A 26,308-nucleotide genomic window follows, 5' to 3' on the forward strand; every position below is an offset into this window, starting at 1 on the left:
CTCAAATGCGATATTTACTATTTGGGGTGCGAAGGGACCTCAGAGCCCCCTGCACGCAGGTGAGAACAAGGGATAGGCAAAGGGACGGGTGCTTTTTGCCAGCTCGGCACCCTGTTCTGGTGGTCAGAACACACCCTGATTTTCTTCTGGGAGAGTCTTCACTGGGTGACTCGTATAAGGCCGCTCAGCGGACTGAATGAGGACAACCAATTCCCGGCCCGCCACGCCAGTGACCCTCTCCGCGCTCTCCATCCACCAACGAGGGCCCAGGGAAGGAAGGTCCCTGTGCCCCCGCCCCCACCCCCCCCCCCCGCTCACCCTTTCTGCTGCCGGTAGCTCTGCATCTCTAGTGCGGCTTTGCGCGGGAAGGTCCGCAGGAGCTTCAGCACTTGCTGTTTCCAGGACAGCAGCCGTTTCTTCTGCGTCTCCGTGAACGCCTAGGATTGGGAGGGCGAGGCAGGGAGGGTACGCTTTCAGATCTGCCTTCCACTCACCCACTCATTTACTGACTGCCTGCTCGGTGCCAGGCAATGCTGGGACGCAGGGGTGACCTGTGCACACAGAGCTCACAGTTTAGTTGAGAAGATAATACACACGTGATCTAAACTGTGACGAGCCCTGTGAGGGAGAAGCCCAGGAGCAGAAGACTGATCTGCCGCGGAGGCCCAGTGAAGGCGTTCCTGAGGTGTATACGCTGGAAGTGAGAGCCGAGGGACCAGCAGCAGGGAGGGGAAACTGGCTCCCAAAGAAGGAATAGGTATTAAGGCTCTGAGAAGGAGAGCACAGGGTACCCACTGAAGCCAACACTGGTGAGAGACGAGGGTGGGTGCCAGCCGGGCAGGGCCCTGAGGACCACATGAGGGATGTGGACCCTGAGAGGGACAGGGCAGCCCTTCCCTTCTTGGGACTCTAGAGAAGGCCTCACCTCATGAGTCAGGCACTTTTCAATGAGCTGGAGGTAACTGGTGATGTTCTCCTCGTCTGGTCGGGACACCAGCAGCTGGGTGCACACTGTGGGACAGGGGAGAGGAAGGTCGGCCCCAGCACGTCCCCTGCCATAGTCTAGCTCCCCTGGTCCCTGCCGGCCAGCATCGGAGGAAGAGGAAACTCAGGCTGGATGAGCTCTAGCTATGTGCCAAGCACGGCACCTGGCTATCGTTAGGATATAAAAGCCCACCAAAGTGGTACAGAGAAGTTGAATCATTTGCCCCAGGTCACACAGCTAAAATGATATGGACCCAAGTGTAAAATCTGCTATGCCATGCTGCCTTAGGAAAGGCTGAGCCCGTTATGAGTTTCAACATATCCATCTGTGGACTTTAGTTCCTTGTGAAAGAAGCCGTGGGTTTGCCTCGCACCGACTGTACACCACTTCCACCGACACACTGTCCGGTCTTCTGCTCGGGCTGGAGACACTCTGAAGGTAAGTAAAAGTTGTCTCGTACCATCAACCTGGACACACCTGAGGGCAGACGTTCTGCTCTGGACACACTTGCTACTTTCAGTCTCAGCTACTCTCTGAAGTGATCTAGTTCCCAGGGTACTCTAAAAAAGCTGTTCCCACCATTTAACTTGGATTGGATCCCTGACGACTGGTTCACTTGGCTCCCTGTCCCCGAACTTCTTGAGGGGCCTCGGGGGGGTCTCACCTTTGCCCATCACCCGTGTAAACTGGCTGGGGATGTCTCCGTCGGCGACGGGAGCCGGGGCTGGCTCACTGCCATCAGTGGGAGCTGGAGCTGGTGGAGGGGGGTAGCTCTCTGCAGCTGGAGGGTCCTTGGCCTCAGTGCCCTTGTCTGTGCCGGGGTGAGCCAGGGGAGGCTCAGCACCTGGCAGTGGTGGCTCTCCCCGGCTCCCATCCTTGGCAGTAGGGGTGGCGGCAGCGGCAGCAGCCACGGTGGCTTGGAGGACGCTGTAGGCCTTGATGGGGGTGATAATTATCTGCTGCAGCTCCTGCAGAGCGTTTCGCAGATTCCCTCCTTCCAGCACATCCTGAGTAGGGAGGACACAGACAGGGTCACATGCTGACCCCCACAGCTACGTAGAATGACTATACAAGCGAGGTCAGACAGAGATCGGAGAGGGCTGGTGGAACCCTGGGTCCTAGCACTTGGAGAAAGGAAGTAAGGGCACTACACGCTCACACGTACGTACACATCTGTATATGCATACCCTTCTTCCCCCCTCGAGGCGACGTTCCATGGGGCTCAAGGAGGTCTGATGCTGGGGTCTCAGGGTCCCGCCAAGAATGGGACCAGATTCAGACCCAGAGATTCAGATCAAGACACTGGGGGTGGGGGTGGGAAGCAGAAGTCAAGTGGCAGGAAAAGGGGACAAGGAATGCAAACTGAGGCAGATACGGAAGGGGAGCGAGTGGATGAGAACCAAACGGAAAGAGAGATCATGCACACAGGGAGACATTCAGACATCAGACACCAGAAATACCACTAAGAAATGGAAAAGAGAGGGAACAGAGGGGACTGAGTTAACAAAGTCTGGAGACAAAGACCAGGACAAAAAGGGGAGCCTCTCAGCCACAAGCAAGTGACCCCTGTGATCTGACTTGCTCCTGGCCTCCCTCCCTAGGGCTGGGGCCACTGGACATCAGACCTGAGGGCTGTGAAGGCCCCAAGGGGAGGCTACCCAGAGCCAGTGGGCAGCCGGCTGGCCTTGAAGATGGGGATACCAGGTCCTCACCTTCTCCAGGGACTTGAGGACGCTCTGCCTCTCACGCAGCTTCTGGATGCTGAGGGCTATCTTGTGGCGGGCACCTTTGGTGACATTCTGTGGTAGGGGCAGAAGGGGATAGATACTTTGGGGTGCCCCAACAAGGCCTGAGGAGATGCAAGAGGCTTGGGCTTCAAGAGTACTGTCAAAATGGTGTCACCCCCAACACCTTTCCTGATGGTCCCCTTGGCTTCACCTGAGACTCCAGGTGCTGCTCAGTCAGTGTCATCATCTCCTCGTAGCTCATCTGTGAGAAGAGGGCTGCGTACTTGTGCAAGCGGAGGCTCTTGAGCCATGAGGGTACATCTGTGGAAAAGGAGAGCAAGAGGTCAGGAGTCCGGCCCTTGTGACCAGGGCAGAAGGAGGGCTGTGGGGAGGAACCAGGAATAAACCAGAGGCAACATTAAAGATGCAGAAAACTGGGAGGAGTAAGGGGAAGCCAAGGGTCCAAAAGCCACTTCTTCTGCCCAGCCACACCCTTGTAGGTGGCCTTCCCTGACAGCAGGACATCTGACCCTCCTGAGCTGTTCGACTGGATATGTACTAGGATGGCCTCATCGATGTCCCTAAAAGTCTTCCTAGAAGCTCTGTTCCATCGGCTACCACTGCGTCCTGGCTTCCTTGTCAGGCCAGGGCGTCTGAGGGCACGGATTTCTCCCACATCAGACTAGGGCCTGTGGGGATCTCTCTGCTCAGTCTTGAGCCTTAAGGGCAGGGACTCTCTCCTCCCCTCAGACCTGTCCCTGCCTAGGGCAGGGTAGAGGGTGACAGGAAGGTGAAAGCTGGAAGCTTCCAGCTCCCTTCTGTCCTCTAAGCCATGCAGAGGCCTCTCTTCAGAGGGTCCTAGTGCTGCCCTCCCCTGTCATACCTTTCATGCCACTGCCGTCCTCCTGGAAGGTGTTCCGGCTGGAGCCCTGCTCCTCCGTCTGCTCACTGCCAGAGGAGGCCACGCTGCTCTGGGGTGAGAGGGGTGCGTGGTCGGGCGCGGTGAAAGCAGCCCGGGCCCCGAGCTCCTCCGGACTCGGCCACTCACCAGGGGCCTGGGGGCTCGTGGGGATGAGAGACATGGAGCGCTTCAGCGGGCTGGGGTGAATTTGGCAGGGGAGACCTGGCCAGAGGGGGAGAGGCAAGAGGTCAGGCTTGGAGATCTGACCACAGGAGATTGTGCCCCCCTGGTTGGTGCCATGGATGGCCGCTCAGCCCCAGAATCCAACAAGGGGAAGGGACCCTGGGGTGTGAGGGGAACCACCTCCCAGATAGTGCTCGTTCCCTCACTCCCCCCACTCAACCCATCGGCAAGCTCTCCGCCACATCTCTGAATCTCTCTACTTCCTCTTCCAGCACCCTGGTCCTAGTCACTGGTGTCCCTTGTTGGAATTACTGCCACAGCCTCCTTATTGGTTTCTTGCCTTCCTTCTTGCCTCCTACAGCCCCATTCACCTCACAGAAGCCATGTTGATCCTTCTAAAAATGCAAATCTGACCAAGTCAATCCCTTCCCTTCACACTGAGCATAAAATTCAAACTCTTCCACATGCCTACAAGGCCTGGCAGGACCTGGACCCTTTGACCTCTCACCTCCCACAGCTCACCTTTCAGTTCAAGCCTTTTTAGCTTTTACTCCCCCACCCCCACCCCCCATTTGTTCTTGGAACACTCAAGCTGTCCAACCTCAGACTTGTGCACTTGCTTTCTTCTGGTCTTCCTGATCTTGGCAGTTGGCTTCCTCAAATCTCATCTCAAGCAAGCATGACATCTCTTCCAAGGCCTTCCTTGACTAGCTGCCCACCACCAATCTTGGTTACTCCATCATAGGACACTTACTTATCTTCTTTACAGCACCCATGACAAACTGAAGTGATCTTACCTAGTTACTTGTTTACCTGCTTATTAACTGTATACCCCCCTGCTACGATACAAGATCTGTGACGGCATCATTGTATCATCAGTAATTACAGTGGAGCCTGGCCCAGAGGAGCTGCTTCATTAGTATTTGTACAGTAAGTGAATGAACGAAATAAATAAACTGCTTCCTCAACATCCCTGTCATTGGGTCTTACCACCTGCCAAAGTTTTTTTCTGGTACTGAGCTAAAATCAGCCACCCATGAGGCCCAGTGACTCAGGGTGAATCGAGGCCTTCTTCCACAGGATGTTTCACACCCTCCATCCATCCCATTCCTGAGGTAGGAAAAGGGATTCAACTTGATTTGAACCATTCTCAGGACAGGGCAGGTTTCCACGAGCATCCAGACCTTCACATGGAGCTATTCCCTCTGCCTAGCTCACTGCTCTTCCACCCTGCCCTGACAGCCACTTCAGCCTTCGCTCCTCGCTCAAGTGTTACCTCTTCTACGACTCCTTCCTCTGCATTCCCTGGGGCCCTGTATTACTGCCTCAAGCCTAGCATTTACTGCCTCCATCACTAGCCTGCGTCTTGCACTGGACTCTGGGCTCATGTAGAACGGCAACCCCACCCACGCATTTCTGTATTGCCATGACCAGGTGCAGGGTTATGATACGCAAGAGCCCTCAGTTTCATAAAAGCCAAAAAGAGGGCACCTATGGACCTGAGGGTGCCTCTAAGCTTGGCATAGGGAATCCAAAAGTACCCAAAGTCAAAAAAAAAAAAAAAAAAAGACAAGGAAACGAAGCCAAAAAACCTCACCCTGGGTAGGTGAGAACATCAAGGCTCAGGGAACAGAAGCCCTTTGCCCCAGTTCCCAGAGCAAGTTTGGGAGGCACAGACCTAAGAACCCTAGCCTTGTTTCTGATGGAAAGGCTGGAATTCCTGCCAGTCCTCCACTGAAACTCAGCCCAGGAAGGACAACCAGCCTGGTATAGGCTCCAAAGCACCTTCCCTCATCTATGACAGTATCTATGTTCCTAGCCAGGAAATCACCTGAGGGAAAGGGCAGTGCACTGATAGCCCCCTAAGGCTAGCCTCCACCTCTGCTGTGACCTCTGGGGTCCTCTGCTCAGGGCTCCTTCCAAGGCTCTGGCCTTCCAGAAAATGGCACCTTCTAGGCCCTAGGGGACTTGGTATAGGTTTTTCTTTTTTTCTGTGGCCTGTCTTGGTGCCTATGGCTTCCTCCTCCTTCCCTCTCAGCCAAGAAGAAGGCAGGCAAGGCTGAGAGGGCAGGAAATTATCTTGATTGGAATGATCGTGCAGTTCCCGAGGAGTGCTGCTTGGCCAGGCACTGGGGTGGAGGCCGGCCACGGCATGAGGGCTATAAAAACAGGAATGCCGGCCGGAGATCCAGGGCCTCACGCTCTCCGAGAAACCCTGGTCTGTCCTTGGCAGCACCCCAAACCCACCCTGCCTGCCCTTACAGGCCAGTCCTTGCTGCTCCCCACTCAAAAATATTTTAATGGTTTCCTGTTTCCTGCAACTGCTTGAAATTGAAAAGCTTCACCCTATCCTTCAAGGCCCCCCAGAATGTGGCCCTAATATACTGAGATCTGGGAGTCAAGACAGATCTGCATTGAAATTCTGGCTCTGCCACCTATTAACTTTATGATCCTGGGCAAGTCACTTTATTTGCCCCCTCTGCCTCCGTTTCCAAGTAATGTCCTTGGCACAGGGGCAGGCACATAGTAAACATGGATGTTGGGTACGGCAATTACTCATTTAAATCCCTGCACCTCTCCATCCCAGCCAGACATGTCTGCATACTCCAATTTGCCACCCCGTACCTTCCTTTCATGCTATGTCCTCTACCTGGAATGCCCAATTCCTTTCTCTCTTTCTGGTTCACACCCCCTTTCTGACAATGTTCTCGCTTAGTCCGTTCATAGCTGCTATTCCTATTGGGGGGAGGAAGAAATGTATGGGCACCCTGCATGGTAACCCCTCCCATTGATGAGGTCTGAGCATCTACGGGAGGGTCACTTTTAGGTGGAGGCAATGTAGCAGAGTAGTTACAAGTATGAGCTGTGGAGCCACACTGCATGGATTTCAATGCTGGCTATACCACCTGGGGCAAGTGACTCTTCTGTGACTCAGCCAAAGAATCTGTATGTATAAAGTTCTCAGAACGGCTTTTGGAAAAGACCGAATGCTCAATAATCTTAGCTAGAATGATCATTATTAGTATATTTTCTCCATTTGGACCCAGAAACTATGATGCTCTGAGACTATAAAACAAGGTCTAACACCCTCTGGGTTGCCAGAGTTGCCAGAAATGCCCTCCATCCCTGTTTTCCCTGATTCTTACCAACACCTAGGAGGGAGGCAGGTGGCCAGGACATCCGTATTAAACTGGGGAAAGAAAGATACTCAGGGGACAGAAGGTGTGTACCAGGTGCCACAGAGCTGGGTACCAGAGACCCAGGGTTCACCCCGCCCACTGGCATGGATGACATTTCACTGCCACTCTCTTGACTTGCTTTAGCCAGTACCAGCCAGCCAAAGGGGACCAGCCATCTTGAGGTGAAATCTTGGAAACCTCTCACCTGGAGTCAGGTAATATTATCTCACCAAGTCTTGGAAATCCCGCTTTCCCTTACCTTGTTCATTTCCACTAGTATTTCAAAAACTCACTAGAATACCAGCTCCTACTGCTCACCCCAGCCTCTGGGGTGCTTACCAAGATAGCCCTTTCTAGACCACTTGGTTGGAGAACAGCATTGTGGCCAGAGGTAGGCTCTGGTGTCAGACTTCCCAAGTCTGAACCGTGGCCAGCTCTACTACTTGTTATGTGTGTAACTTTGAATACATGACTTCTCCTCTTTGAATCTCAGTGTTCTCATCTATCGAATGAGGCCGATGATAAGGTTGTGACCAGGATTAAACGAGATCATGTCAGAAAAGTGCTCACAGCACAGTCAATGCTCAACACTACCTACCGTTACTACTACCATATAGAGTGAATTACATCTTATATATAAACAGGCTTACAAACACAGATTTCTCAGAAACAATGCTATTAGCTGAAACCACATCCACAAATCCACCATGTCTAAGCTGGAATGGACCTTAGATTTTGGCCATTAGCTCAATACTTTCAGAGGCAAGCAGGTGTCAGACATGCCCAAAGGGAGGTGGTGGGGCCAGAGGCCAACTGGGGTACATGTGCAGGGTCTGAAGGGGGTGGACAATATTTAATCCTTCAACCCCATCTTACTGCTGCTATAGGAATACAAGCCTTGAGTTTTCAGATTTTTTTTTTTTTTTTCCCTTTTTAAGAGAAGCTGAAATCTGGAGTTTTAGGGGAAAATTCTCAATTTCTTATGTCACCAAATTTATTTTAAAGCATAAGACAAAACCAAGGTTTCAATGTGTTTGGGCTCAACAAAACAAGTCTGTAGGTCAGATATGGCTTCTGGAATGTCAGTTCCACAACCTCTGCACTGCCTCATAAAGCTGAGGCCCAGATAAGTTATGAGACTTGCCCAGGACCAAAGAGCAAGTAAAGAGAGAGAGCCCAGTTTGACCTTTTTCAAGTAGGTATGGCCTCCTGGGACCCCCACTCCCTCACCTGTGTTCGCATTGCTCCCAATACTGTTGATGGCTGGCGGCACTGAGCTGGATGGGTGGAAGGGCACGTGTCCATTTTCCCGGGGTGGCTTGTCCTGCCAGCCTGGCCCTGCCTCCCCAGGGCCCAGCTCTGCAGGGCCCCCCCATTCATCTGAGCCTTGGCGTGAGTGGTAGGTAGGCTCAGGCCGGGTGCGGAAGCCGCTGGCCAGCCGCTCTTCCAGGTGGCTCAGCCAGAGGGCCAGTGCATTGCGGTCCTCCAGTGTGGTGGCCGGGTGGATGAGGGCGTAAGAGAGCAGCTGGCGGCTCTCCTCGATGAAGGCATTGCTCTCGATCGAGTAGGCCAGCACCTTCTGCAGCAGTCTCATGTACTCCGACTTGGCCTCCGTGTTGCCTGGCTGAAGCAGGGGCAGGTGGGACAGCAGGAGGGATACCACCTTCTCTTTGGACTCCTGCTGCCACTGGCTGACGATGGCTACAGAGGGAACAAAAGGGAATGTCAGAGAAGCCAGGGTAGGGGACTCCCTCAGCCTGCTCCCTCGGCTCCAATCTCCTTTCCCTTCTCCCTTCATGACCCCTTGACCTCTGAGCTTGTCCTTCATACAGGTGAAACCAAATGCACTCACCCTGCTTCCAGAGTAATTTTTCCTGGTTCCAACACTCCTACTCTCCAATACCTGCTGTGGCCCCCCAATCAGCCAAACTTGCTACTCTGGAATCTGAGCTCCTCCTGCTGTCCCCAGGCCTGCCCTTCTCGTTGTATCCCTGTTCTTTATCTCCATGGCCTCTATCTCCTTTCCCCTATCAGGAGAGCCTCCTCCCTGACAGTGGATGACAATGGAATACGATGGTTAAAAGTCTGGGCTCTGGAATCAGACAGTTTGGACTCCAACTTACTAGCTAGATCTTGGGCAAGTCATCTTGAACCTCACTGCACACGGATTTCCTAACCTGAACAGTTTTGGGGATAATTACAGTACCCAATTCACAGTGTTCCTCTGAGGTCCAATAAGCTAATAAAGAATGGAAAGTGGCCAGGCATATAAAAGAATGTATTTACTAAATGCTTGCTGTTTAAGTGGTAGAGACCAGCCTCTAGATTTTCCTCTTCCAATTGGTCCCATTCACCCAGACGGATTTGTCTTCTCAAAAGCACACCAAATGTCATGTTCCTGACCAGGAGCTTCCAATGGCAACCAACAGACTCACGTTCAGGAACTCCTAGCCAACAGCACCTTCATTTTTAGGGCACTCGCCACCTCCTATTCCTCCAGATAAAGATGTGGGATACCCCCACATTCCCCGGGGCTCTCTCCACATCACATTCATCCAAGTTTCCACACTTACACTGAGATCCAAGGCTTGAACCTACAATAATATCTTTCCTCCCATTTGAATTCTGTCTTTTAATGGACTGCCTAAACCTGCCCTCCTCCAGGAAGCCTCACTGGCCAGTCCATGCCAAAGTGATCATCTGGTGACATCTCCTTCCCATCCCACAGTGTGAGGGCCTAGATCCGTCTCATGGAGATGAGCCAGGTTTCCCCTTTTGACCCAGAAGGTCACTCCCTAAGTAATAAGGCCCCAGACCAGCCACATAAAGGCGGCCTTGGGAAGGAGCTATTACAGGTCTTCCTTGAAAACCTTGTTACCACTTCTGTGACTAGCTCAATGGACTGCAGGATGGGAGAAAATGCTACAGGGCAAAGGAAACACTTAACATCTGTAGCCCTAAGAAAATGAATCATACACAACTCCCAACTCACCATATAACTGCACATTCTCTTGGCCTGGGACTCTCTGCTCTAAGCTGCCTAAAGAACCTCTGTTTAAGTGCCCAGGGATTCATCTATTCATTCAGAGTCATCAATTCCTGCTATGCCCATAGTACTGGCCAAAATAGAACAGTAATACTACACAATAATAATGATAATGAATAGCATTTATTGAGCACTTACTATATTCCAGACACTATGCTAAGAACCTCACCTCAACTCTTTTTAACATTGCCATCTTATGTCTGCCCCTCCCCCGCTCATGCTCTTTCTCTCTCTCAAATATAAACAAACATTAAAAAAAATTAAAAAACAAAAAAAGGGGCACCTGGGTGGCTCAGTCAGTTAAGCGTCTGACTTCGGCTCAGGTCATGATCTCGCAGTTTGTGAGTTCGAGGCCCACATCAAGCTCTGTGCTGACAGCTCAGAGCCTAGAGCCTGCTTCAGATTCTAGTCTCCCTCTCTCTCTGCCCCTCCCCTGCTCATGCTCTGTCTTTCTCTCTCTTTCTCTCAAATATAAATAAACATTAAACAAACAAACAAAAAACATTGCCATCTTATGGATGAGGGACTAAATTTCAGGAGGTGGAATCACTTTCTCAAACAGACAGAGCCAAGATCTGAGCCCAGGTCTGTCAGCTTCCAGAACTGGGAGAAACGTTTACCAACAACACTATACTAGTTCTTCAATGCCAAATCTCTTGTTCTCCACCCCCTTCCCCCTCCGCCATCCTTGGCTTTCCTGATCTCATGCAGGACCTACCACTCAAGGCTAGGAAACCTTGCTGAACCAGCTTCCCATGACTACAAGGCTGTCTCTTAGGTCATCTCCATATCTAAGGATGTTTCCAAGGTGGGACAGGCCTTCCTGACTTGAGGAAGCCTTCACTTTTCCCACCCTCCCACCTCCACATGGCACTAGATCATATAGGAATGAATACCCTGGTACCCCATTCCCCTGGCTTAATCCCTGAGTTTTTGGCTCTTGATGAGAAGAAATAGCGTGATGAAGATTAAGGACAGAAAGTCAAAGACTTATATCCCAGCTGTGTTATGCAGTTGCCTGGGCAATACATTTCCTCCTCTGGAAAGGAGGGATTACAGGTCTGCTGAGAGGATTTAGGGAGACAGTGCATGTAAAGCACCTGACAGAGTCTGCCCACAGTAAGCACTCAGTATGACTCAGTGATTGGTGTTTTTCTCCCTTCTCCTCCAACAGTCAGCCTACTCCTTCCAGCCCTACCCTGACGTTCTCAATCGCTGTTGTTTAGGCCTTACAGAGTAGCCAGAGGCATCTGGGACAGAGAGAAGCCTTGTCTAGTCCCTCCCCCACCCCAGGATACTGCCAGGACCCCAGGGCTAAGGGACACAGCTTCTCCTCTGGTACTGCCAGGGGACGTGACAGAACAGCCCCAAGGGTTGGGCTCAATGAAGGACCTTGTTCTACCATGGAGAAAGGAGAGAGTGGTTTTGGACGACTGGAGGCTGACCCTGGGGAAATGTGTGCTCATGTGTCTGTGTAGCGGTGTGGTGGGGAGGGCGGGCCTCCCATGACTGGGAAGCATCAGTGAGCACTGGATCTGGTCCAAGGAATTTGCGCAGCCTCAGGCCCCTTGGGGTGAGCCCAGCTGGGGCTGCAGATGACGGGTGGGGATGAAACTTCGTTTCCTGCTCAGATCAGAAAAGTCTGGCCCAGAGTTGGGGCACAGTGGGGGCCCAATGAATACCTGCAGAATTGAACCCAGATGGTCTCCTAGAAGGTAGTGGTGTCTATGTGTGTATAGCGTGCCCTCTCGAGGATCCCCTGACCTCAGGTGACCCTGTTTCATATCCTAGCAGAGTATACTGAGTAAGGGCACAAGTTCAACAGGCAAACTTGCCTGGATTCAAAATCTACCTCTGCTTCTATGAGCTAGGTCAACATATTTGTGGGCCAGTCCTTTAACCTCTCGGAGCCTGGTCTCCTTTTCTGTACAGTGGGGGTAGTAAAAGCCACTATGTCACAGGGTTGTTGTAAAGGTTCAATGAGACAATCATGCAAAGCACCTGACATGTGTTAAGTACTCCTGTCATTTTAAATGTTATTGTCATTGCTTTTGGTTGAAGATCTAGAGCCCACGCTGTTTCAGGGCTGTGGGGAGCAAGTAATATGGGAGGGCACATCTGGGACTCCCCCTTAAGATTCCCAACAGGGGTGGGGGATTTCGTGCAGTTATTTACCAAAAACAGACATATCTCTGGTTCCTCTGAGCTAGACGTACAACAAGCAATGATGAAATTCTGGAGGTGGGCGGATGGGGGAGGGGGCTGGGAATGCCATGATGCCAATGGCTGCTTCTCACCAAGCTGCAAACCTGGATTCTGCAGGCACGGAGAGGACCAGAGACACTGTGCATGAGTACCCTCCTTGGCCAGGTGACCAGAACTAAATAGGTCATGACCCTGGGTCCTGGCAAATCATAGGAGCCAAATATATCTTGGAGACTGCCACAGAGCAAATCCATTTTTACGTGCTGGGCTGTTGCAATAATCGTGGCAGCCTCAGGCACTAGTCACAGGGGCTGGGGTTTGGCTGCAAACATGCCCTTCTCTATCTCACCCCAGCTCACACAAACATGGGGGAGGGCCAGGGGGCTCACATTTTTGTTTGATGAACTGTGTCAGTAGAGCTTTAAAGGGAGGGTGGAGGCATGAGAGTTGAGCTCTGGTGACTCATTCAGCCATGGCCCCCTCCTGACCTCAGTTTCCCCACCCAGATTCAGTAAGCCAGATAGGGAGGAGCTTAAACCTGCTGGATACAGGGACTCTGACTCAGAGGACAGGAGGAGGAAAGAAATGCAGGAAATGTGGCCTAGGAAGCTGAAGGACCTGGGAGGGAAGGGGATTTCAGCTTCTCTGGCTCTATTCTTTTGGTCCAAGTCAGCATCAGGAGGAAAGAGAGGACTAGCATTACTGTTACAGCTCCAAACAGGCAGGGAACACAGCACTGGGAGAAGCAACAGGGATGACAACAAGGGGTAACCTGGGGCCTCTCTTTCCTGTTCCACAGACCCTTAGGGTATTGCTTTTCTGTTCCTGGGTATTGTTTCAGATTCTGCTTCTATGAAACCAATGCTGGCTGCCTGGGTTTGGGGGACTTCCTTAAACCCTCCCAACTGCTTGAGAGGAAGAGCCCAGACCAGATTCCCCTTCTACAGCCCCAACTCCCCACTCCCAGCAGGCCACCACCTTCCTGGTCAGTATCAGCGTCAGTATCAAGACAAGTGGTTCTCCACTGGATGCACGCAAGAGCCAACTAGGGAGCTTAAAAAATATTAGACTCGCTGGGGATAGGACCCAGGCCTCAGATTATTTTTATAGAGTCCCTGAGTGATTCTGACATGAAGCCAGGGTTGGGACTCACTTGCCTAGATCAAGCCGTCTGTACTCCCTGCCTTTTTTTTTTTTTTTTAAAGTTTATTTTATTTGAGAGGGAGGGAGAGAAAGAGTGTGCAACATGCAATGAGCAGGAGAGGGGCAGAGAGAGAGAGAGAATCCCAAGTAGGCTCTGTGCTGTGCTGTCAGCGCAGAGCCTGATGCAAGCCTCAATCACACAAACTGTGAGATCATAACCTGAGCCGAAATCCAGAGTCAGATGCTTATCGAACTAGCCACCAGGTGTCCTATCTGCCCATTTCTTTCTTTCCTTCCTTCCTCCCTCCGCCCCTCCCCCACTTTTTTCTTTTCAAAAGAGAGTGAGCGCAGGGGAGAGGGGCAGAGAGAGAGAAAGAGAGAATCTTAATCAGGCTGTACACTAAGTGTGGAGCCTGACACAGGGCTCGATCCCACAACCCTGGGATCATGACCTGAGCCAAAATCAAGAGTTGGAACACTCAACTGACTGAGTCACCCAGGCACCCCCATCTCATAAAATATTAAGAGCTATTCCTTTAGAAAAATGTGCTGAGCCCCCAAAGTTATATGCTTGGCTGTGGCTCTACCTTCTTTGGTACATTATTTCAGAGCCCAAGAGGCACTTGGAGAGTATCTAGAACAACCCTCTCACTGTCCAGATATGGATCCTCAGGCTCAAGAGGGGTGGAACTGGTCCAATGCACAAGAGGTTTTAGTGGCAGAGTTGGATCTAGAACTCCTGGATGTTCTGATTCCTATTCTCATGTCCTGTAACAAATGAATCATCCAGCAGAGCATCATCTCTCAAACTGTCTAGTCAGCAGAAGAACTTGGATATGTGTTCCCAGGCCCATCCCCTCAGGATTCTGATTTCAGGGGTGGAGTCAGGGTTGGGGGGGTGGGGAGGCTGGATTTTAAGAGTCACTTCCCTCCCACCAGGTGATGTGGACAATGACGCAAGTTTGGGAAACACAAGGGAATGGGAAGCCCATAACAAACAAGGGAAGAGATAAAGTCAGAGGGTGCACAGTTCCTCCCACAAAGTAGGCCTCTAGGCCCAGGAAGAAGCTACTTCCTTCACAAATAAGGCAAGGGGGCTGTTCTACTTGAGGGAGGGACCGAGACAGGAGACACAGGCCTCCTTAGTCTTGGAGCCCCCATGTATATTATTATTATTATTATTATTATTATTATTATTATTATAATTATTTTAATGTTTATTTATTTTTGAGAGAGAGCAAGCAAGTGTGCACGCAAGCAGTGCAGGGGCAAAGAGAGGTGGGCAGAGGATCCAAAGCAGGCTCTGTGCTGACACCAGTGAGCCCAATGTGGGGCCTGAACTCAGAAACTCCAAGATCATGACCTGAGCTGAAGTCGGATGCTCAACGACTGAGCCACCCAGGTGCCCAGGAGTCCCCATGTCCATTAAGAGTCATTTAACGGTCTGTAGAATTTGCCTCTGTGACCACTTCTCTCTCTAGTCATGCTCTGCTCTAGTCCTGGCAGGTTTCCTGCTGACTCTGATATACACCATAGCCCTTCTAAGTTTTCCCTACCTCTCCATCTAAGTACCAGCTTGTTATATATTCTCGCCATCTGACCTGGGGCTGCGGCTGAAGACCTTGATTCCTATTTTCATTCATCAGTGAATTCGTTCCACATCAATTCTCAACCCTGGCTAGGCATTACCCCCAAATCCCAGTGCAAACCATCTGGGATGAGCATCAGGTTCTTGGTATAAAGGGTGCCGTGTCTTTTTAAGGCGATGTGGTAACAAGGCATCTTTCACATCCACATCACTTCAAACTAGCAGTTCCACAGAATTCTAGGAATTTATCTTAGAGATGCTTAAAGGGTACTCATCACAGCACTGTTTGTATGAGCGAGACCAAACAGACCATAAAGTAGAGCCTACTGGTCAGGAGCAAGAGCTCTAAAATCAAATTCCAGTTCCACCTGTGACCAGTGGTATGACCCAGGGCAAGTCACTAAACCTCTCCAGACCTCAGTCTACTCATCTATAAAATGAGGGAACAGTAAGACTACCTTACAGAGCTGTTGTGAAGACTAAATGAGTAATAAACGTAAAGAATTGTTTGATTCCCAGGTAGGCCTCTATAAATACCTATTCTTCCTATTATGCAGCCATTAACAATGAGGCATACACATGTGTGCTGAATATGAAATGATCTTCAAATTACACTGTTAAATGAAATTGGTTAATATACACAGTGTTCTACTCCATATATTAAAATGATCTGGGCGCCTGGGTGGCTCAGCTGGTTAAGCAGCCAACTCTTGGTTTCAGGGCTTTGCGCCGACAGCGTGGAGCCTGCTTAGGATTCTCCCTCTCCCTCTCCCTCTCTCTGCCCCTTCCCTTACACATGCTCTTTCTCTCTCAAAATAAATAACTAAATAAACTTAAAAAAAAAAAAAGATCAAAACAGGGGTGCCTGGGTGGCTCAGTCAGTTAAGCATCCAACTTCAGCTCAGGTCATGATCTCCAGGCTCGTGGGTTCGAGCCCCATGTCAGGCTCTGTGCTGACAGCTCAGAGCCTGGAGCCTGCTTCGGATTCTGTGTGTCCCTCTCTTTCTGCCCCTCCCAAACTCGTACTCTCTCTCTCTCAAAAACAAATAAAACATTAAAACATTTTAAAGAAATGATCAAAATAATGAAAAAGCTGAAGGGAGACTATGTGCATACTCATACATCACAGAATCTCCAAAACATACACCAATTGGGAAGATGGAAGTATGGAAGGGATGAGATCTCACTTTTTACTTTCATAGGGTTTGATTTTACAAGTTTTGAAAACAAATGCAAAAATTAAACACGCTCTAATAAATAGAATAAACACCACTGGTGATTCTGAGATACAGACAAGATTGGTACTTAGTGCTCATCCAACTGCCTTCACAGGATGGGGTGGCAGGGAAGTGTGACAAAGCTACATAAGAAAATGGCCTGTCCCACAGGAGCCCTACTTGGGGGCACAGCCATACCACAACCAAGAACTCCTGCCACCGATGTCAGAGCAGAGATGAGCCCTCCCTGGTGTGGAGGAGTGTGAGGCTGCTGAGCTCTGAGCCTGCTGTAGTCTTGCTAGATTCTTGCTCTCACTGTCTGCCAGACTGGGACTTAAAGCCGGTGTGAGTCTTGGCCCGAGGAGCCACCTCACCCTATAACCATGGTGCTTCTCTGACTTATACGTAAATATTCAGAAAAATAAAGGGGATTGTTACGAAGGCAATGGGCCTGGGGAGATGAGGGAAGCCAGGCAACTCTGTGGCTCCTAGCAGCCCATGTGGATTTCCTTACCTATGAAATGGGGAAAATAACAGTACCAATTTCATGGGGTTGTGAGGACTAAATGAGTTATTCACAATAAAAACAATTGACATTTACTGAGTGTTTACTACATGCCAGGCACTGTTCTCAAAGCTCACAATGACCCTAAAATGTAAGCATAGTTACTATCTTGGTTTTAGAGAGGAAGAAACCAAGGCTCAGAAAGTTACTTTGTTATATTGCAAATGACAGACCTGGGATCTAACCCTAGACAGTCTGACCCTAGAGACACTAAAAAACACTGCTTTCCAAGTTAGTATATAAGTACAGCCAGTACTTGGTGTGTTGTAAGGACTTAATGTGAGCTATTATTATGGGGGAGAAGGTGGGAAGGGTTTGGATGCACTGACACGGAGCCCCTGCGTCCCCTTTCCAGTTAGCTTCAAGTACGCACGAAATGTCCTCTTCTCTGGCCTCCATCTCTCTCACCCATCACTGAGGTCAACAGCTCTCCATCCCGCCCTGTGGAAGCCTACAGGCCAGAATGGCTTCAGCAGTGTGCCCTGAGAGCGTTCTCTGGCCTGACTCCTGTCTATGACTGGAGCCCCTGAGAGAGTTCTAGAGAAGCCTGGCTCACCAGGCTCCTGGTACACACTCTACTGAGTGCTTAGGGAACTGATACGGACTATACCTAAATTCAAAATTCTCTTGAAGCTATTTATGCCTTAAGTCCAACCTACCTTTGTGCCTACAGAACAGTTTAAGATTACTTGTGAATTTCTAAAATTCTCTCCTAGCTCTGGTGTCCCAGAGCTTGAGAAATGACTTATTTGTTCAGCTTCCAATCCACTTTCATAAGTAATGACCTTAGTCCCTTCCTCTCAGTCGCCCAGACAAGCCACCCTACATAGCTCTTCCTCTGCTATAGGTTGTTTCCAGTTTGCACTGCCATCCGCCAGTAGCCCCTCATTTCATGCCTGAGGATATCTGGCAACAAAGCCCCAGGAGACTAATGATGATGACTTGGGAGGTCAGGGACTCCCCCTCCACCAACAAGCTGAGAACCCACATTTCTCAGCACATTGTGGGGTGGGCCTCCTCAGCCCTCTGATATCTGCTCCTGTTCCGGGTGGAGACTCACCGGCACTGTTGGCCTCCGACTCTAGCAGGTGGATGTCATTGCAGTCCGCCAGCGAGTGCTCCAGGCAGAGCTGCAGGAACCGGGCCTGGGTGCGAGTGACCCGCTTCAGAAGTGACAGCAGGGCCACCGTCTGCTCACACTCATTCCAGCCCTTGAACCAGCCAGCGAGGATGCCCACCTGGTCGCGGAACATCATGGTGCCGGGCCTGGGGCCAGGGTGGGGGGGACGGCGGTGGCGAGGGCCAGCGCCGTCACATGGTCTCGGCTCAGAGCTCCTGTTACCTCTCCCCTGAGGGCCAGGGCTTGAGGACGTTCCCTGGCGTGGTGGCAACGGGTGGTAGGGGGAGGAGGAAACCTGCTCACATCGGGGGAGGTCTTGGTCCAGCCACACCTCTCCAGGCTCCTAGAAAAGGAAGGAAGGTGGTCAGACAGAATGAAAGGGCTGGAACTGGCCTGGTGAATGCAGGTTGAGAGGGTAAGGAGGGTTTATGCCTTCCTCTCCTAGGGTGTCTGCTCTGCTGAGCTCCTGGGAGAAAGAGGAAGCCAACACCAGACACTAAACCAACTTTCCCACCAATCTCCAGATGTAGAAAAAACACCTGATTGGGACTCAGCAAGACTAAGGAGAAGAGGATGCCCCTCAGTCCTAGCTATCAAAGGGCCAAAGGAAGCAGAATTAAGTTGGTAGGATTTTCCAGCAATGGGAAATAGGAGAGGCTGCACACTACAGGGAAAGATCTGAATTAATGGAAACCTGGCCTTATGTGACATGTGACCCCCAGCACATGCCCTGACCTACCTCTTCTGAGAGTGGGAAAGAGTGATTGCTCACCTGCTAAGAGGACTCCATGGAGTTTATGTATGTCAATCTAAGACTCATAAAGCTAGGATGTGAGTGGGTGGTGACCTCAGTGGAGATCTCGAGTATGCAGATAGCTAAGTGATCAGTAACTGCCTGGGTGCCCAAAGGTAGGGGCATGGACAAAGGCTTTTTCAAAAATTTGGGGGAATCTTACCTCCTTCAACCCAGCTCTGCCACTCTGGAAAAGGTGCAGCTCTGATCTCTAAGATCCCACTCATCTCTGCTCTGAGGTGAGTCTCCCCCAGACCTCTTCTTCATTCCTCTGAAGGCTACTCCTGACCCAAGTCCCCTGGCTTCCAAAGATGCCTGTCATCCAGACTCCTAAGAGCACGGAGGATGCCAACTTGAGAAGGGTCACATCCAAAGTAAAAAACTCCCAAGCTAGAAAGTGTTCAAATTCCTCTCTTGGATGGGAACAACACAGGAGCTGTGTTAACTGGGCAGACAACAGGACTATTCTTCAGTGGACTGATTTCTGGACACTACTCTGAAGCCTTTTTTTAAGTGTCTCGAGCTCCAGGTCTCTACTCGCATTTCCTGGTCTGTCCCACAACCAGTGCCTTGGCTCTATCCCCAAACCACATTTGGCTCCACGGACTGAGAACTCCACACAAAGACCCACTGAACTTGCTGGGCTCATGTCTTGCCACCTCCCTGAACTTCCATCCTCTTGCTGAAGAGCGCTGTGAGGTGCATCTGACAACGGCTATGACTCACCTGGCAGATCCTCTCTGGGACACCTGAACAAAGCAAACTGACCCAGATGTCAATCCCTTTGCATATAAGGGCAAGCGTAGGGGAAAACGAAATCTTTTTAAGTTTATTTACTTTTTTGATTAATCTCTACACCCAACGCGGGGCTTGAACTCAAGACTGAGATCGAGTTGCATGCTCTTCCAACTGAGCCAGCCAGGTGCCCCAGAAATCTTTTTATTATTTTTTATTTTTTTAAATTTATTTTGAGAGAGAGAGATGGAAAGAGAGAGTGAGCATGCATGTGCAGAGTAGGGGCTGAGAGAAAGGGAGAGAGAATCCCAGGCGGGCTAGGCTCCCTCAGCACAGAGTCCAATGCGGGGCTCGATCTCACAAACTGCGAGATCATGACCTGAGCTGAAATCAAGAGTTGGACGCTTAACAGACTGAGACACCCAGGCGCGCCAAGACATCTTTAAAAAGGAATCAAATGTTGCTCCTGGCTTAAAATCCTCCAATGATTTCCTAAACTAAACCTAAACTAAAACTGAATGGATCTTGGTCTACAGGTCCCTGGAAGACTCCTGTGGCCTCTCCAATTTCATCTGGTACAAGTTTTCTATTCACTAGAACTCTTTCTTCAGACCTATTTATGGTTGGCCCCTACTTGTCACTCAGGTCTCACTCAGCTCAATGTTACTTCCTCAGAGAGAGCTTCCCTGACTATCGGATTTAAGGGGTCTGTCACCCTATTTAGGCTATTTCTTCTATATAATTTGACATCCTCAGATATTATTTATGTTTGTTATTTCTCTTTCCACCAAAAAGCAAGCTATATGGTTACCCAGTGCCCAGAATGGTGACTGGCATACAGACGGTTTTCAGTATGTATTTGCTGAAAGAATGAATAAATAAGGTGAGCATGGAAGCCACAATTGGGATTTCTACAGCCCCGGAGAAGATGACAGAAGGAATGGCCCATAGGATGGGAAACAGACTTGGAAACTCTGTCCTAAGAGAAGTTTGAAGGCACTGAGGAAATTTCCCCGGTGGAAGAGAAGACTTAGAAGGAATGATATAGCTGACTTTGAATATCTGAAGGGGTAGCACACAGGAGAGGAATTAGATTTGTTCTTTTACTCCAGAGGAGAACCAGGGTGGATGGCTCTAAGTGAGAGGGGACACGGGAAATGTTGAGAGTCAAGAAAATTCAGTTCTAGTCTTGCCCTAGACACTGATTCACTTTGACCTGGAGCTAGCCCGCTTCCCTTCTCTACAATGTGTAAGATAAGGAGTCAGACTGGATCAGACACGACAAATGGGTTTTACCTCACAGGCTAACTCCCAACGACTGGTAGTGGCTGGTTGGGGCACTATGGTGTGAAGGATCCAGAAGAAATGAAGCAACAGGAGTATCCATCAAAGGGCAAGGATTAATCAATTGGGGCACACCTCATACAAAGAGATATTACGTAGCTATTAAAAACATGCTTGATTCTGATAGCATACAAAAAACATAGCACGTTTACATCTATATATAGTGTTTGATCTTTCACCACCAACCTGCAGGGCTGATCATAAGCTCCATGGTAATACATACAATACAATGCCATTTTCATACAAAGAAGATAAAAAGCCATACAAAAATCCTTACACACCTCATTATATCTACATGTGTATGTGTATAGAGAAATGTGTATAAAGACACACCCTAGGCCTTTCGCATTGGTTTACCTCGGAGAGGAGGAATTATTAACAGTCTCTTTATGTAACTTTGTAACACTTCACTAGTTGCAAGTAAACACGTATTACTTCTATAATTTTTAAAGAATTAAAAAAAAAATTTTTTTTAAGGCTGCATTCTACTATCTGGCTCAGTGAGAAAGAATACTGTGACTGATTATCAATGTTTGCCCTGGATGCAGGATGGATGAGTGGTAGTTCACATGCCTGAAAAATCAGTTTCTCTTCCTACCTCCAACATTTTGTGGATTTCAGCCCTAAGGAGACAGCATCTGCCTTAACATAAGGAAGAATTTTAAAATAATATATCTATCCAAGAATGGAACTGGCTGCCACGTGAGGAGGTAATAGCTCCCTGGCTGCTGGAAGTGGTCAAGTGGAGGCTACATGAACATCCCTTGGGAGTGGGAGGGATTCCTTCACTGGGTGGCAACTCATAGGATAGAAGGACATGTTACTATTTCAGACAGAACATTTGTGACGAGAGGTTTGATATGCCAACAACATGTACGGCAAAAAGATGACCAAATCCACAAAGAGACCAAAGTTGTGCACACTCTTTCCCATAAACTTTTTCTGGGTTGTTAGTTTTCCAAAGCAACAGCACTGTGCTTCCCAAATAAGCTGACGACCAGAATCTTCTCCCAAGCCAAATGCTATAAGCAAAGGTTTGGGACAGAGCGGGGTCTCAAATATGACTCTTATTAAGTCCAGGTTTTGAATGAAGCAGGCTGGTGAGGACTATGGTGAGTTAGAAAGCACATACCCTATCTAAAGGGAGAAGTCATGATTTTAGCTCTGATCAACTGCTACCATGTGGGAATGTGGGTCCAGTGTTGTTAGGTTTTAGATTTTTTTTTTTTTTAAGGGGAACCGGAAATCTGGATTTTTAAATAAAATTTCCCCTATTTTTAAATATTGGAAACTAATTCACATTAAAATAGCAACAGTGAACCACCATGAGGAACAAACAAAGCATGTGGCCTGCAGTCCTTGGACCAGATGGACACACACTGGGAAAAGACCAGAAGTCTGTGAACTGTCCTTCCCTCAGGCCTCTCTGGTTTATACCTTCAAGCTGCCCAGTTGTTCAGGGAACATGATTGGCAGAGAGGATCTAGTGCCCAACAATGGCTGTGACAGTCCTCAGTAAACACTGGGGGCTTCAGGGGCGCCTGGGTGGCGCAGTCGGTTAAGCGTCCGACTTCAGCCAGGTCACGATCTCGCGGTCCGTGAGTTCGAGCCCCGCGTCAGGCTCTGGGCTGATGGCTCGGAGCCTGGAGCCTGTTTCCGATTCTGTGTCTCCCTCTCTCTCTGCCCCTCCCCCGTTCATGCTCTGTCTCTCTCTGTCCCAAAAATAAAAAATAAAAAAAAAAACGTTGAAAAAAAAAAAAAAAAACACTGGGGGCTTCAGAGAAACAAACAGTTGCTTTTAGGACAGGAGAAGGATGCTGGGTATTTGTTCTGGATGGTGACTAGAGAGGAGAGTGATATGGCTTCTTCCGTCAAAGGGCCAGAGGTCCCCGGCTACCTCTTTTCCTGGGTGGTTGGCAGCAATGAGAAGGGGAGACCTCGGTTAGTGACATGGGCCAGGAAAGAGGCATCACGCTGACTATTCCAAGGCACCTTACACTGTGAGGGATTTTGGTGGATCTGCTGCCAACCATCCATGCCCATCTTCTGATACCAGCCCCTGAGTTCCCTTTGGAAAATTAACCGTCTTCCTTGGCTCCAGAAGTAGACATGGCAAGTCCACTGGTCAAGGAAAGTCTTCACTGGACTTCTATTGGAACCATTGAGGAAAAGAAGTTCTCCATTGGGGTTGCTGAGATTATACATCTCCTGATGTTACTGGCTGCCCCTTCGGCTACCTCAGTGAGAGTCTGCCTCAGAATGAAGCCAACACAGATGAAAGCAGAGTCAAGAGATGAGGGGCAAAGAGGGAGACCTGTTCACATCTGAAGATCTGGATCCAACCTAGTCAGACTGAAGCCACCTCACTCCAGACTTTTCAGTTATATGGACCAATAAATTCCTTTTGGGCTGATGCCAATTTGTGTTTCTATCACTTGAAGTTGGAAGAGTCTTGACTGCTCCCATACAAAAACAGAATTCACCACTGCTCTGATCTCTTTGTCTTTGTGCGACAAAAAAATGACTCCCTGCCTTTGAGGAAAGACACTAGAGGGGAATTCCAACGGAAAAGTTCTCAAACAGCCCAACTTACTGCTGCCATATTTGCTCTCTAAGGGACCAAGTAAGCTTCTGTGGAAGCATCTACCAATCCTGGAGGGTGGAAAATAAAGCCAACATTGGCTAAGAGGTTTTAGGAAAAATTACTCACTAGGCTCCCTTCATTGGCTTCAAACAAGAAGCAGCCCACAGATAGGAGGTGCCTCTGGAGCCAGCTCTCCTCACTTGGAACCAGCACCGTGGAGTCAGATGTAGCTGAAAACGGGGCTCTCCTGCCGACACTTACTTGCTGTGTTGACCTTTGGCAGGTAACTCAGTTTCTTCCTCAGTGAGGCTGGTTATAAGAATGAGGTGAAACAATGTACGTAAAAATACCTACCATGATGCTTGGCATGTCTTCATATACCATATACCGTGTCATGTGCCAGGCCCTATGTGAACAGCTTTCTGTGGGTGAGTTCATTTAATTCTGAAAATAATACATACGCTATACCTTACACATATACGTGACATACGCGTATATTACACGCACACATGCACATATACATGTATAACACTATTCTCATTTTATAAATGAAGAAACTGACACACAGAAAAGGTTAAGTCACTTGTCCAAGGCTACACACAGCTAAGCTGAGATTTTCAAGGCCAGTCTGGTTTTAGAACCCTTGCTTGTTCCTAAGAATATTATAGCCTCCTGTAAATTCCCTTCCATTGCCTAGAAAAGTTGGGTAACAGGTACACCCATTAATGCCAACATCTCTGGATGAATAAGGGGGTTCTATTAGCCTTCCTACCCATTCCTAGCCCTTCTACAGCACACGTCTAGGCCTTTGAGAAACTCATACTTCATGAACAAGGTAATAGGTTAGTTACCTAAGATTAACTCACCATCCTGACCTGAGCAAGAACAAGAGAATGTCAGATGCCAAGGGAGCTCAACTTCTCTTTTGTAAAAACTAACCATTATTTTCCGAAACTCCTGAAATATGTACACAAAATATGCATACTATTGCCTCAGCTAAGAATGAGGCTTTTGTATGAACAGTCCTGGGGAAGGGAGGGAGAGGAGTGGAGAAGTCAGGGGGGCCTCCCGGAAGATAAGCATAGCCTAGGAAGCTGTGGGAAACCCTGGAGTAGAGAAGCTGGTTCCCTCTCCCCTTGCCCCCATGTATTGCTCCCTTTCACTCATCCCATGCTTATAGGTGTTGACCCTTCCCCACTAAAACTCTATCTTTAGCTCTTCCCTTTCTCTATACTTGTATCCTCTCACTTGGATGTAATCAACTCCTATAGATTCAACTATCATCTCTCTGTGGACAACAAAGAATTTCTTAAGTCATCTTTGACTCCTTTTTCTTCCATACGATCTAGTCATCTGGTCTCGATAATTCTTTTTTCTTAACGTTGGCTAAACATGCTATCCTTTTTCTTTCCCAAAACTCAAGTGGCTCTGGGACCAGACTGTCTGGGTTGGAAACAGAATCCTTCCACTTACTACCTGTGTAACTTTGGGCAAATGATTTCACCATGCTGTGTCTGTTTTCATTTGTAAAATGGTTTTAATAACACTACTGACTTTCATAGAGTTGTTAGCTATTATCATCATCTTGTCACCAATCCCATCAAGTCCTGTTTTCTCTATACACCAAACATATCTATTTCTCTTATTTTTTACTACCATCACCATATTCAAGTCACTATCCTTTCTCATCTGGACCAATGTAATGCCTCCTAATCCACCTCCTGCTTCCATTCTTACCCTTGTTCTCCTTGCAGAAACCAGTGAACATTCTTAAACAAACAAAAAAACCCAAAAAACAAAAAAAATCCAATCATGTCACTGTCTTGCTTTAAAAACCCTTTAACAGGGGCGCCTGGGTGGCTCAGTTGGTTGAGCATCTGACTTAGGCTCAGGTCATGATCTCGCAGTCTGTGAGTTCGAGCCCCGTGTCGGGCTCTGTGCTGACAGCTCAGAGCCTGGAGCCTGCTTCAGATTCTGTGTCTCCCTCTCTATCTGCCCCTCCCCCGCTCATGCTCTGTCTCTCTCTCTCTGTCAAAAATAAATAAACATTAAAAAAAAATTAAAAACCCTTTAACAGCTTCCCAAGTCTCTTAAGTGAAAATATAAATTCCTTACCATGGCCTACAAGGCCCTACATGATCTAGCCTCTGTCCCCTCTCCCTCACACTTGTCTCCTTGTTGTTCCTTGAACACATCTCAGGGCTTCTGCCCTTGTTAATCCCCCTACCTGAAGTTCTTCCCCAGATCATCACATGGCTGGTTCCCTGTCTTCAATTAAATCTGGATTCCCGTGTGCCCTAATCTTCCTCATCTCCCCAGTAAAGAGTTTTTGGTCTGAAACACTGAAATCAAAGGCTGCAGCTCTTCCAGAAACGCTTAGATTTTAAGATCCATGGGGGAAGGACTGTATTATTCACTGCCATATACTTAAAAATTTTTTTTTAATTTTATTTTAGAGAAAGAAAGAGAGAGCACATGAGTAGGGGTGAGAGGGAGAGAATCCCAAGCAGGTTCCACGCTCAGCGTGGGGCCCGGAGCTCAATCCCATGATCTTGGGATCATGACCTGAGCTGAAATCAAGAGTCAGATGCTCAACCGACTGAGCCACCCAGGCGTCCCATTACATTTTCAATTCCTAACCTAGCACCTGGCACATAGCACATCCTGAATAAAATATCTGTGAAAAAATTTTCCACCTTGCAGCAGTCCTTTCTCCACCTAAAACAATGTTTAGATTAAAATGCCTTACTCCAAGATGGTCCCACAACTTGGTGCCTTCTCATCTTTCAGGTCATCAGTCTCGATTGTCACCTCCTCAAAGGCCAATTCTGACCTTGAGTATAGTGGCCACAGGCACCCTCTCTTCCATACTATTGTTTTAATTCCTTCATAGCATGTATCACTGATTTCTTTTGTGTATCCTCTCCACCCACCCCCATCAGAAGGTAAGGGCCATGAGTTCCAAGACCTTGACTGTTTCAGTCACTGCTCTA

General features: G+C 49.0%; 1 protein-coding gene across 1 annotated transcript in view; it reads right to left on the reverse strand.

The window, feature by feature from the left end:
• The window catches only part of SAMD4B (sterile alpha motif domain containing 4B), a 37,302-nt gene that overhangs the window by 5,036 nt on the left and 5,958 nt on the right, over nt 1-26,308 (reverse strand). The window contains exons 2-9 of the mRNA XM_060651081.3: nt 17,800-18,202; nt 8,206-8,676; nt 3,596-3,835; nt 2,924-3,033; nt 2,698-2,784; nt 1,650-1,992; nt 926-1,011; nt 319-437 (exon numbers count right to left, since the gene is read on the reverse strand). Of these exons, the coding sequence (XP_060507064.1) occupies nt 319-437; nt 926-1,011; nt 1,650-1,992; nt 2,698-2,784; nt 2,924-3,033; nt 3,596-3,835; nt 8,206-8,676; nt 17,800-17,995 (1,652 nt within the window). The 5' untranslated portion in view covers nt 17,996-18,202. The remainder of the gene's footprint in view (nt 1-318; nt 438-925; nt 1,012-1,649; nt 1,993-2,697; nt 2,785-2,923; nt 3,034-3,595; nt 3,836-8,205; nt 8,677-17,799; nt 18,203-26,308) is intronic.

This window comes from Panthera onca, chromosome E2 (assembly GCF_046562875.1).
Source record: "Panthera onca isolate mPanOnc1 chromosome E2, mPanOnc1 haplotype 2, whole genome shotgun sequence".
Taxonomy (NCBI): Eukaryota; Metazoa; Chordata; class Mammalia; order Carnivora; family Felidae; genus Panthera; species Panthera onca.